This window comes from Thermobia domestica, chromosome 4 (assembly GCF_964235325.1).
Source record: "Thermobia domestica chromosome 4, izTheDome1.hap1.1, whole genome shotgun sequence".
Classification (NCBI taxonomy): Eukaryota; Metazoa; Arthropoda; class Insecta; order Zygentoma; family Lepismatidae; genus Thermobia; species Thermobia domestica.
The window spans coordinates 317,047,449-317,062,188 of NC_137457.1; the positions used below are offsets into that span (position 1 = coordinate 317,047,449).

Here is a 14,740-nt window from a genome sequence, read left to right on the forward strand (position 1 = left end):
TTCCCCCAGGGCCATCGCAACTCTGAGAATCTAGCGGCGAACCTGTTTGTTTCTGGCAATTCGTGGATGGCCAGCATGCAGTTTTCATGCAATGCAGCCAGCATGCAATATAAAAAATATTCACTCTTCTACTGTGGGAAAAACCCCGCTTTAAATTAGGCTCGTGGGAAGAATACTTCCCACTCCATAATCTATGGGAAATACATAGAATAAATGGAATCCACCAACATAATTATTCATATTCGCCTGGTGGAGATCTTATTTTAATAGGCATAACACAACATTATATCTACCAAAAAAAAAAAACGGCCCGGAAAAGGGTTAAGTCGACATTTGATTTGTTCGTGATTATAGTTTTGGTCTGTTAATATTGCTCCTACATATTTAAAAGTATATACTTTGTAGAAAGTATTATCTGATATTTGAACGCATCCATAATTTAAAGTACTACGATTCTGACGAATGTCCTTATATTTTTTCTCTTCATTTTCTTCCAAACACACGTGCCTAGTAACGTTTATTAAGACCTCTGTATATCTTTCTATGTTCTTCTATCGTTACCTATTATATTTACATCATCAGCATATGTCATAACTTGGTGAATACCATTCAGCTTTAGGTCCTGGTTGCTGTGTTTTGATTTTCCATATAGCGTACTCCAGAACAAAGATGAATAATAATGACGACAACGCATCTCCTTGTTTTAAGCCATTCATCAACCAAACTAGCTTTATCAAAGTCTTCAGAAAGACCAAACAGGGTGAGAGAGGTTCTAAAGTCAAATTTTATAGCACCCATCTCCTATGAAAGAGAATGAAATATTTACCTTAGAACCATAAATTAAAATAAAACGTCATTGTATAAGATACATTATATAAAAAATATTTTGAAATTTATTATTATAAGATCACTATTGACACATTGAAGAAGATAAGTCAAAGTACTGTGAAAATTTTTGGTTAATTTTTACCCATAAATGGGAACTAGATAAAGGAAAAAACTTACAATGGTACATACAACAGTCCTATACTGCCATCTCAAATTAATAATGTTGGCGATTTCATCATGAGAGGGTCAACACACTCCAGTCAAAATTTGATAGGGATGCATCAATATACTGATGTTCAAGAAAAGAAAATGAATCCTATAATAAACTAAAACGAAATAAAGCATCATCAAGGTGGGCAGAGAAATTCTAATTTGAACACTTTCTGTAATTTTTGTACTAAAAGAGAGCGATATAAACTAAATAATTTTATAAAAATACACACTGTAGTCCTATTCTCATTTTACCTACTTACATTTTCAATTTTAGCAATTTCCATAATTTAAGACTTGGTCCTATTCATTTCTCTTGAAATATAAGAGTGTCGTATGATTTAGCCATGTCTTTTAAAGGGAGTGGATATTTATGCTTATCTATAACGTAATAACATTTCATACAAGAGGTCGGAGACGTTTCAAATTTATAGTTTTGTTAATATTTTACTCATAACAGGAAATGAAATCAGTCAAAATGAATTTTTTACAGTTTAACATTCCACGATTATGTACTTTAGTTTAACATTCCACGATTATGTCCTTTAGTTTAACATTCCACGATTATGTCCTTTAGTTTAACATTCAACGATTATGTCCTTTAGTTTAACATTCCACGATTATGTCCTTTAGTTTAACATTCCACGATTATGTCCTTTAGTTTAACATTCAACGATTATGTCCTTTAGTTTAACATTCAACGATTATGTCCTTTAGTTTAACATTCAACGATTAGGTCCTTTAGTTTAACATTCAACGATTATGTCCTTTAGTTTAACATTCCACGATTATGTCCTTTAGTTTAACATTCAACGATTATGTCCTTTAGTTTAACATTCAACGATTATGTCCTTTAGTTTAACATTCAACGATTAAGTCCTTTAGTTTAACATTACACGATTAGGTCCTTTAGTTTAACATTCAACGATTAGGTCCTTTAGTTTAATATTCAACGATTATGTCCTTTAGTTTAACATTCCACGATTATGTCCTTTAGTTTAACATTCAACGATTATGTCCTTTAGTTTAACATTCCACGATTATGTCCTTTAGTTTAACATTCCACGATTATGTCCTTTAGTTTAACATTCAACGATTATGTCCTTTAGTTTAACATTCCACGATTATGTCCTTTAGTTTAATATTCAACGATTATATCCTTTAGTTTAACATTCCACGATTATGTCCTTTAGTTTAACATTCCACGATTATGTCCTTTAGTTTAACATTCAACGATTATGTCCTTTAGTTTAACATTCGACGATTATGTCCTTTAGTTTAACATTCCACGATTATGTCCTTTAGTTTAACATTCCACGATTATGTCCTTTAGTTTAACATTCCACGATTATGTCCTTTAGTTTAACATTCCACGATTATGTCCTTTAGTTTAACATTCAACGATTATGTCCTTTAGTTTAACATTCGACGATTATGTCCTTTAGTTTAACATTCCACGATTATGTCCTTTAGTTTAACATTCCACGATTATGTCCTTTAGTTTAACATTCCACGATTATGTCCTTTAGTTTAACATTCCACGATTATGTCCTTTAGTTTAACATTCAACGATTAGGTCCTTTAGTTTAACATTCCACGATTATGTCCTTTAGTTTAACATTCAACGATTAGGTCCTTTAGTGTAACATTCAACGATTATGTCCTTTAGTTTAACATTCAACGATTAGGTCCTTTAGTTTAACATTCAACTATTATGTCCTTTAGTTTAACATTCAACGATTATGAGACTAATGGGAATAATGAGACTAAGTGAATGACGATGGGAGAATTGTTCGAATAAGAATATGGGAGGAAACAGGTGTACCCCGTGAACACCCACGGACATGACGTTGTCCGCGACAAATTTACTCGGCTGGGGATCGAACCACGGCCCCACGCAGCAGAGGTAAGAATCTACCACTGAGCCACCGTGCCTCAACAAAAGGGAACAAGATAACCCAAAAATTTAAATTAATCCTATGTACTCCTGGACCACAGCCCGTGAGTCAGGGATTATGGGTCCAGATTCCAAAGTCTCGGGTCAATAACGTCATATCACGTGATCTCAAGTGCGATGATAATTTTGAATATCCAGCCGGGATGGGTCCTAATAGAATGCGAATTCATTATTTCATGCCACGTCGCCTCAGCCGCGGGGCCATTTTTAATTTCCTATGGGTGCGTGACCTAAGATCACCTGATCTATAACAACCAATGATAAGCGTTGTTTGGCGTCTCTTAGCCAATCAGCGTCGATTAAAATGAAACGCAGTCAGAACTACCTCTATTTTATTATTTATTAGTGACTAAATTTTATCTTTTTTTTCTTTAACAGTTATGACAGGGTACGAAACAGAAAACAGATATAAGGTTTTGAACAAACTTGGTCAGCAAGTATATTATGCGAAAGAGCAGTCAGATTGTTGTTCTCGAAACTGCATTGGTCCAACGCGTCCTTTTGAAATGAGAATAACAGATAACTTCGGCAATGAAGTAATTCATCTGGACAGACCTTTTAGATGTACCGGTTGTCTTTACCCTTGTTGTCTGCAGGTAAGTTACATTAGCTTAGAGGTTTTAACATACATTGAAACCGTAGATTAAATAAATCGTATGAAGTCAACCAGAGAGACCGAGTAACTTCATAGATATGATGTGAAGTTTGGCGTCTACACGAACAAAGCAACAATAATGCCTTAATTGAAGAGGACTTTTGACGTGTCATTACCGAAAAACGGCGAAAGTGTAATCGTAAATTTTGTCAGAAGACCAAGAGTGTTCCAACACAATGGAGAGTTGACAAAAGCAGACCTTTCTGATGTTGCCAATGTATTTATCTGTGTGATAGTGACTTATAAATGAACTTAATTTAAGTAAAATCACAGCCATTTTCATGCTTGTTCGCTCAGCAAACAGCACAATAATTTTCCCATGTGTGTTCTAATTTTATTGCGTGGTGTTCAAAGCATTTACAGTTTGTAAAACGCTTAAAGAAATGCAACCCAACTTACGCGAAACATTTCGTCACAAGGACAGAAGTTGGTAGCACTGAGTCAGGTCTTATGCAAGTAAAATTGTGAGTAGATGGCGCACGAAACAGTTCTCTATTCTGAGATTAATCTCTATGCTTCGGAGAGTGTTATCCGACGAACACAATATATTCATCTCAATACTGCTGTCTATATTTCATTATATATCATATGTTCAAAGAAATAAAAACATTGACCACGCATGAATCAGATAATACTTGAAACAAGATTAAATATAAGATCTAGAACGACTGCAGGAAACAAGTTTGTAATTAATTGTCTCCATTGACAGACCTCGAATTATCCTCATTTCAACATCTTTTTCTTTACTTGTCACACTGAGTTTGCATTAAAATTGAAATTAAAGCATTTGAAAATATTGGACGTTGCTAGAATCGAACTCGGATTTCGCAAATGACAGGTTGTTCTGACACCTAGCCTACAGCATCACTTTAATTTTCACAGAGATTATTAGCTAGTAAAAGAGTTTCATGTAAGACTATACAAAAATAGTAGTGCTAGTATAAAGAGACGTTCCTTATGCGAGTGTCACAATGACTCGAGATTGTCTTTTTTTAACTAACTAACTAACCAACTAACTCAATGGCCTATGGAACCCGGAGGTTCAATGCCGCGTTCACAAAAGCTCTCCACTGACTTCTAACCTTAGCTAACTACATCCAGTTTCTACTTTGTATTTCAATCTCTGCGAGATCCATCTTAATATTGTCCTCCCATCTGCGCCTAGTTCTTCCTAATGGTCGTTTTCTGATTGGTCTTCCACTCAAGACTTTGAAAGCGTTTCTATTTTCTTCCATTCTAGATATATGGCCGGCCCATCTAAGCCTCCTAGACTTGACGACCCTAACAATGTTGGGTAAACTATATAAATTATGTAGTTCCTCGTTATGAAGTTTCCGCCATTCTCCATTCACGTTCGTCCTGGGTCCGAATATTCGTCTCAGAACCTTGTTCTCAAATACTTCTTGTCTATGTTCTTCTCTCAGAGTAAGTGACCATGTTTCGCTACCATACAGAACAACAGGCATTATTATCGTTTTGTATATTTTAAGCTTCATATTCTTCGACAGAATTCACGAGGACAAGAGATTTTGAACCGAATAGTAACACGAATTCCCTGCTTTTAGTCGACATTTAATTTCTTCGTGAATATGATTTTCGTCTGTTAATATTGATCCTAGATATTCGAAACTATCCACTTTATCAAAAGTACCATTTAATATTTTAACGCATCCATAATTTGCTGTATTACGGACCCGACGCACTTCCATGTATTTAGTTTTCTCTGCATTTACTTCTAAACCCATGTCCCTGCAAGCGTTTAATAAGATCTCTGCATTTCTTTCTATTGTTCTCTTATCATCCCCTATTAAATTTATATCATCAGCATATGCCATAACCTGATGAATACAGTTCAACTGTAGACCCTGGTTGCTATCTTTGATTTTCCTTATAGCGTATTCCAGCACAAAGTTAAATAATAATGGCGGGGACGCATCTCCTTGTTTCAGGCCATTTTCGACGTGAAAGCTCGTGGACAAAAATTTTCCTACCCTGACTTTACTTTGGGATTCAACTCAAAAACAAATTATATAGAGCTTCCTCAAGGAAGAAAATATTACGAAATATTCCTCAAGTTAAGGCTACCTCATCGTTCTTAACGATGGTTCCGAGTTATATTACAGTACCTCACCTTAACATCTAATTTCCAAAGAAGAAAATACGGCAAACCTTATTTTCTCAGTCTTTGAATTAACACCTGTAGAAATAGAGAATTCTATATTACTTTCCATAACTACTATTTTATTTTCTTAGCATTTTGGGATGAACTTGTAGCGTACTGGTAAAGCAGGAGATACCAGGGTTCGAATCCCTTTGTGGCAATTGTTCTTCTTTATTGATTTTTTTTTGTAATTGGTATTGTAATACTGTTCTTTGTATTATTATTATTGTCAAGACCATAGATAATTTATTAATTTCATTTGGTTTAATTTTTAATATTGTCTTGAGTTTTAGGAAACCTAATTTACTCTTGTTTGTTTTTAAAAGATGTGTGCAGAGAAAACACTATGTGTATATTTCAGATTGTATGCATTCTAGTCTAACAACAAGAGCCTGTAATGTTATGTAATAATTTGTTAACACTCACACTTTTCTTCGGACAATGAGGACATCAAGAAAAGTGACATTGTTTCGTGTTATCATGATTGAATTGAGGTTATGAGAATTTGGTTGAATAAGATCTTTTCAGATCTGGGACGCACGTGGATGAAAATCGGCCCGAGTGCTGAAACCGTATTATCGGAACGTCAGCAGTTTGAGTTGTATAAAAAGCTTTTATTTTATCAATGGGATGATTAAAAGATCAGTACTTGGAAGTGTAGTATTCAAAGATCAGTCATTCAGTTATTCATCGAGATTAAGCATTATTAACTTTATTATTAAGAGAATCGTCTAAGAAGTATCAATGTCGAAATACAACCGACTGCTGTTTCTGGGATACGGTCATTCATCGCTTGGCTCGAATATCATCACCAACAACAGGTATGTGTCACAACCAAATTCTGTGCTAATCCGATTCGTTATTCATGATTCACACACTAAACAACACTTTCTTAAGTCCTCATTACACAAACAACATTTCACACATAAATGATTATTAATTCTGTTAAATACACATGTTTTAAGTAGACATTTTTGTTATCATTTTAATAGGGCTCTGGTTGGCCCTCAATCAATACAACCAGTGGTGGAGAATCCCCAAATTACCTCTTACATAAATGCGAGTAAATATAGAGTTGCTTAATGCTAATTAGATCGATCTGGGGAGCTCAGAGTGCTCTACCTAGTCAAATTCTATTCAATTTAAATCAAGAGCAACCCAGATTGACATTATTAACGATAATTTATACTGTTTTATTTTTTAAAAACAAATCATCCCATCAAAAATATCTCATTTAAAGAATGCTCATTCTCGGGAATCTTTCACTCTTTAAACGTTATTTTATGTAGATCTAATTCTATTTCTACTATACGAATTCTAGTATTTTCAATCTAAGAATAGTAAGAGTCTCTACGTCTTAGTATAAGAAATCTTGAAGTCCGTCATTTTGAATTAAGGTCAAGTTTTTTTTAATGGGAATAGGGTAATGTATACATAATTTCGGGCGAGAATTTATGCAGGAAGACAATGGTGAAGTTAGTTTTAAGATACGCACATTTGGGGAAAAGTTACAGGCATATTAATTGTTTATACTTACTATGTGCGTAAGTCCCTTATCTCCGCTTCTAACCCGCGTATTAATGATAATTAGTGGATAAAGGCTTCAGTAATACATATTATGACTAGAGGCAAGTGGCACGGTAAGGGTAACCTTGACCACAGCCATCTTGAAATTCGCCATTTTAAATTAAAGTTAAGTTTTGAAAAATGAAAACCATATTATGTGACACCTGATTCTTATAGCAAATTTTCCCATAAAGCCAATGGTATGCCTATTTTTATTCTATAGTTAACCAGTAAGAATTTATTACTGTTTCTAATGTGCAACAAACGTCCATTATTCGGTCTTTCAAATTGGCAACACTCCTAATTTTCACCGCATGTTTTAAGATTCTAACTGGCATTTTGCAATTGTTATTATGGCTCATGTTCTCTAAATTTATTACATTTTTTTAAGAGTTGCGATTTGTCAGTTCATGAATAGTGTTGGTAATACAAATGAAATTATTACAAATTGCTGTTATATGAACAGAAAATTATCAGGAAGTGTAGCTTACGTGTTGCCAAACGACAAACATTAAAATATTTTTAATAAATACAACTTTAAAGGAACAGCAGGAATGATAGAAAATATCGAAGAGACCTAATATGACTGCTCATATGACTCTTCATGTTCATATATCCAAGACAACGTGGTTGGAATTCTACGTTGAACTGTCGATCCACAAGTGATAGGCTATATACTCGTGATATAGGACGCAAAACTCATAAAAGGTAGAAATGAAACCTGTCTCTTCGCAACCAAGACGCTAATGGCCACGATTCCTTTATACACGAGGTTTCTAAGTTCGATTTATGGTGAGCTACTTGCCTTGCAAGGTTTTGATCCAACAGGCAATAAATCCCATCTCAGCCGCACATAGCCTCGGCACTGAAACTTCACAATCACACAGAACCAAGATGATTTACTTGTAAATATTTGTGGAAACATTCCTAACAAATGCCTATCCTCCCAGGTCCAAATTCCAGATGAACCTGGACATTCAGAAGTGATTTATAATTTCTTTTTATCCTCATGATTAAGAAAATATTTTTTATTTTTTTTAACATAAACATTTTCAAAATTGTACTAATGTTTTATAAAAGCATGTATTAAAGAAAACAGTGCCTTCTTTACAATCACAAGCAAGATCTTATTTATCTTTTCTCTCTCTCTCTCTCTCTCTCTCTCTCTCTCTCTCTCTCTCTGTCACATACGCAAACACACACATACATATATCCTACCCCCTTCCCAACATGCACAAACTGGGACGACAAACATATCTTTTCATCCATCCAAACAAACCAATATTTAGGGATTTTCGTTAAAACCAGTGGTCAAAGAGAGACGGTATGCGGTGGTATGCCATAACGCCTCTGGTTTTTCAGCAATGAGGACATACCGTCTCTGGTTTTTGAGTGATCAAGACAATACTTAAATAGCCGGTATGTTGAGTCAAAATCATAATGAAACATTCCGCGTCTGCTTTTTTATCCACTTGGAACACTGGTTAAAACTCACAAACAGTTCTAGCTGAAGACTCACCGTCTTGGGCACGAAGTGGCAACAGAGTACCACGTGCTTCTCCAAATGTCAATTTGTTCCTAGTTTTGAAAACACTTTAGTAGCTTTTGTAATGAGGATATGCATGCTTAATTAAGTTGTCTGTGAATGTACAACATGAATAAAAGATTTATCTCGATTGAATTGTAGGTTATAATAATTCTAATATACTTTAGTTGTACAATGAATTTAAGCTGATTAAATGATGATGATTAAATTTAACAAATTATGACAGAAGTACACTTAGCACTTCATAATACTTACTAAGGTATATCTATCTGCTTACGTACCTCATCTACTTTTATTGCGCTACAAATAATAGAAAATATATTTGCCCCCTAATTTCTGTGTGCCTATTGGAATCTTACTAACGAGGAAACCGATTCAAGTGTGACACGAAATTGAGGACGATTTTATGCGCAAACGAAGTGCTTTTGTGTACAATTAAACCCAATAAAGGGAAAAACCCTCGATCTCAATCGTTCCGGAGATATAGAGGAATAAGGGGTGGGATGATGCTCTGATATTTTGCAAAGGTTTGAATATCTAGGAATAGTACAAGTAAAATAGACTTTTACAAATGAAGAATTCCTTCATCCACGAAACTTTAGTAATACGTTACATTAGACATGAGGGATACAAAACCGAAGAGTCCATAAAAATTCTAGGGGAAGAATGTTTTGGAGGGAGAAGGTAAGAATAACAGAGTTCAATTGTTGCTTGAAATAGGGGTGTAACGTGTCTGTGTATAGGTTTCTTAGTACGCTGAATCGAATAAAAGAATAATTACGTCAAATAGGAAGAAAAAATATAAAATAGTGGATGTTTGCAACAATATGTGTTTATGTTTCATATTATTTAATTTATTCAACACCATCATTTTTGCACAGAATAAGACATTGTATTTTTGCTCACATAATAACGTCTCTGTTCCTTTGGCAATATAATTAATACACTCTCTTATAACTTTTCTCATTTTATACGTACTGAAGACATGATACATTAGCAAGTAATATCATAAAATTTTGGTTTTCGTGTCAATGGTGTTATTCCTCATATGTCCTTTTTCTGGCCCTTGGGTAAAAACTACGCCACTCACTTCAACATTCAACATAATTTTCATTCGCTCTGATGCATCTTTCATAACTTTCAAATGCAATTTCCAAACATATTCACTCGTAACATAGCCGAAAAACTACAAAATTTCAGAGCATCAACTTTACCCTTACCCCTCTATATCTCCAGAACGGTTGAGATCGAAGGTTTTTTTTCCTCTAATGGAATTTAGCGTTCACAAAAACACTTGGATTGCACAGAAATTCGTCCATAATTTCGTGTCACACTTGAATCTGTTTCCTCGTGAGAAGGAAAGAGAATTGTTTTGTATCAAAGTTATTTCTGAGATTTTCATGAAAACGTTAATGGGATATTACGCTCCATTTAAATACAATATGTTTATATTAAAGTTAATTTCTAACCCTTGTATAATAAGATACTTAAATAATCTTGGAATCTTGTTGGTATATCCTTTGTATTTTTTCTTTGATTTCTTTCCACGTATATTTGTATTTCGCCGTTTGAAACAGCTTATGGAAGTATCAGCACCACCAGGCAATGTTGTTGGGAAAATTGAGGAAGAATGGAGCATTTGTCTTCCACGCTATAGGATAACCAATGAGTTAGGTGAACCTATATTTAGAATTAAAGGCCCATGTATTACTGTCAGCTGTGGACAAGATGTAGACTTTGAGGTAAGCTGTTTCTTAATAACCGCGAAAAATTTTCTTCCAAAGAAGTGCGTTTTATTTAGCAGTTGGAACATTCTTAATACCCAATTAATGGATTCGGCATTGACATTGATAAAGGAAGTGAAAAACTCCTTTCATATTATAATTAATGCAGACTCTATACACTCTTAAATTAATAATAATAGAAATATATTCGAAACTTGCTCGAACCAAGATCTTCCTGTACGTGAACATGGAAATAAACCCAAAAGCTCTAAAAATAATATATGGTCTCAATAAAAGATAAATAACAAAGTCTACATTACTAGAATTAAATAACAATTTATATGTATCATAAAACATCACCAAATAAAAAATTCGAACAGGAACAAGAAAATGAATTGATAGTTTTATAAGAGCTTACAAAATGCCTAGGCTGGAAGTTTCAATATAATTACAAAATTGTTTTAAAAAGAAATACATAGATATGTCGAGAACGAAAACAATCTTTTCTGAATACAAACGAAGTTAGATCTCTTTTATGTTTAACTAAAAATAGGATAATATTTAAGAAATCATAAATTTCCATCTTACCAACCTGCACTATTGGGATTCGAAATATTTATCACAAAAATGCAAGTTCCCAGCAATATATTTTTCGCGTGTTTCAACTTAATAATTATACTTTAAACATTCGTTAAATCAAAGCAGTATATACTCAAGTAGAAACAGAGGTTTAATTAATTCTTCCAAGCAATTTTAACCACTCATAGAAATTTCGATATTAAATTTGCCCACTGTATTTGACATATATTATCACACTGAGATAATAATTGCGTACAAATTATGAACCATATTTAAATGTAGTATTTTCCTATGTAGTACGAATTGCCCATTCGAATTACTATACAACTCGAATATATCAAGGAATATTTCTCAGTAGTATCCAGTTGTTATAATTGTTCCCAAGTTGATATTCTCAGATAATATTCAAAGCATACAGCCAGCAACGAACAAAATTAATACAAGTGGTCAGCACAATTAGTGCCACTAGCAGTTAGTAACCAACAGTATGACTTTCTTTTTCTGTTCCTTTTTTTCCTTGAACTTCCTTAATACGAAACGTAAATTGTTACACAATTTGAAACTAGGATAGAGTTAAAAACAATACTAAAACTGGAAGATTAAAAAAAAAATCTGGTTGTATTAGAGGGATGAGATCAAATGTAGAAGCTGTTCCTAGGACGCTGATTCTACATTGAATAGTTGTTATTCAACTTTTAATCTAAGGTTATCAATAATTACAACTGAAATGGTCATTAATATCTACAATTAGAGGTCGTATTTGAGAAATAAAATCTTTGTGGTGGTGAACGCTTATAAAATAACAGCTTATTACGATGTGCTACATTTTTAACATATGAAAACTACAAACGTGTTTGATGAACGTAACCAATACATGATCACACATGCGCACCTCCAAGTTCGAGAAATGTTCAGGGAGAAACACGGTTAGTCTTGGACTAGTGGGCTTTCTCTTTGTTCTTGGTGTTTCAGTACCCGTTATTGAAACACACTATGAATTGCAGAACTCAGATTTTACTTGATATTCGTCAGCTTTACTCTTGGAGATGCTATTTGAATCACAAAATGAGAATCAATTGTGTGACCAAGTCAGGTTCCCCAAACGACTGTGTCAATTATGGAAACCAAATATTAGAAATATGTAAAGAGTGGTTGAACACTTGTACAAGTGCTAAGCTATTTCCATACTTTTTCATTGTACTTATTAACACATTCTTTGATTCTTTATGTACTATACTAAGAAATAACATTATTTTGCCTGGTTTCAGGTAGTGTCTATCGATGGTGAGGCGAAGGTAGGGAAAATATGTAAAGAGTGGTCTGGGTTTGCGAAGGAGCTTTTTACGGATGCTGATAACTTCGGGATTTCTTTTCCTGTGGATTTGGATGTCAGGATGAAAGCAACCATGCTTGGAGCGTGCTTCTTAATTGTAAGTAATAAGTAATTTTGTGATTATATTTTTTTAAAAACACAATAAATATTTAGTATCAGATATAGACAGCGGCATAACGCTAGAGTGTGAAAGACCTGCAATGGCTTGGGGGTTCACATATTGAGAGAGGTGATGTTATATGAAATAGAGAAGTGGATATATATTACGGCGGTTTTGGGCGAGAGTTCAAAATGTTTATTGTAGATAGAAAAACGGAATTGTTAAAATATCAAATGATTCCTTATTTTAATTTGTGCTGAGGTTGGAACAATTGTGACCAATGTTTGGAAAGTTGATCAAAATAACTCATAATACACCGGGATTCTTTCAACAAAAATATTGCACTATACGTACTATCCGTGATATGGGTAGATTAAAACACGATGAAGCAGCAGGTATGTTTAATTTGAAAAGCTTAAATACAAATGTAGTTAAAAATGCACAAGACTATATTATACCAAACATTTATTATTCCTTTTTGCACCCTTTTTAGAAAAAAAATTAGAATCAATTTCTTATGAATATTTTTTACTGTTGTACACTCACTAGCCTAATTATCTACACCCCTGAGTGCTCTAATTCCATTACTAACCTCCAAGATTGTTCGTAGTTTGTAAAATGCCTGGACAAATGCAATCCAACTTACATGTAACATTTCCTCACAAGGACTTGGTAGTACTATGTCAACACTGGCACCGTGGCTACATAGGTAGAATCGTGGCTTACGATCCAAGGGTCCTACGTTCGAACCCGGCGCAAATCAAAAACATATTGTTCGTTACTCACATAATTATTAATTATTCTATACATTGTTACAGTAAACTAAATATGTATTGGTCCATTTAGCATTCATGGAATGTTTGTAGAAAGTCATGCAATTATGCCGATGAAATTACGGCATATGTTTTTCACTGTTGTACACTCACTAGCCTAATTATCTACACCCCTGAGTGCTCTAATTCCATTACTAACCTCCGAGATTGTTCGTAGTTTGTAAAATGCCTGGACAAATGCAATCCAACTTACATGTAACATTTCCTCACAAGGACTGGGTAGTACTATGTCAAATCTTTATGCAAGTAAAATTGTGAACAGATGACGCACGAACCAGTTTTCCATTCTGTGATGAACGTCTATGGTTCGGATCGTGTTGTCCAATGAGCACCATATATTAATCTTAATATTGTTGTGTGTTTAATGAGTTATTTCATTATTTCATTACTGTATGTCCAAAGCAATAAAGAAACACTGAGTACACATGAATCAGAAAGTGCTTGAAAGTAGCTGAAAATATAAAACTTAAAACAACCACAGGAAATCAGTTTGTAAATCATTGCCTCCATCTTCTTAGTCTGGTCTCTTAACAACAAAAAAGGCTCGGATCGTGACAGACCGGACACAAGTATGAAACTTGGCAGACTGAAAGTACTTCGGTATTCAATTCGTTTTATGGTTGTGTGCCAAAATTTTATGGCCGCCATTTTGAAATATGCCGCCATATTGGATTTAATGTAATGTTTTCTTAAAAGATCTTTATCTCGGTAACCAATGGTCCGATTTTGATGATTCTTTTTCTAAATTATAAGTTAAGCCCGAATGTAATCGATTATAACAGTAATGAAGACAAGGAAATGTGACAAAACGAGAAAAATAGAAATATTTAAGATTTTATGAAACATATTTACATATGAATTAGTTTTTCTCCCAAATGGTCCATTTTATAAAAGCATGTACCCTACAACATTTGAAAGAGCATATAAAGAACTTCAATTTGATGTATAATACGTTAAAATAACCGAAATATAGTTAAATTAAGAAATCAATACAATAGAATACAAAGAGTGTGCAGAGAATCAACAAGACGAATCTTGATGTTATGTGGTAATAAGCATGTTCGGAACCTGGCAAATTAATATTTTTTCTCCACTTTTGTAAATTGTTATTCAAATCAATATTATTTGCATTATTGCTATTGTTATTAAATGAACATTATACTATTCATATAAATTTTATTATGTAATACAATAAAAAGTCACATCATAAATACGTCTTTGTATATATGTCAATTTTTAAATTTGTCT

At 33.7% G+C, this 14,740-nt stretch overlaps 1 protein-coding gene across 2 annotated transcripts in view; it reads left to right on the top strand.

The window, feature by feature from the left end:
* Nucleotides 1-14,740, top strand: part of LOC145684347 (phospholipid scramblase 2-like) — a 360,612-nt gene that overhangs the window by 42,892 nt on the left and 302,980 nt on the right. The window contains exons 6-8 of one of the 2 annotated variants that reach the window (XM_081756560.1): nt 3,374-3,591; nt 10,501-10,665; nt 12,495-12,656. The exons of the other annotated variant lie outside the window; for it this stretch is intronic. Of the exons in view, the coding sequence (XP_081612686.1) occupies nt 3,374-3,591; nt 10,501-10,665; nt 12,495-12,656 (545 nt within the window). The remainder of the gene's footprint in view (nt 1-3,373; nt 3,592-10,500; nt 10,666-12,494; nt 12,657-14,740) is intronic. 2 annotated transcript variants of the gene reach the window in all.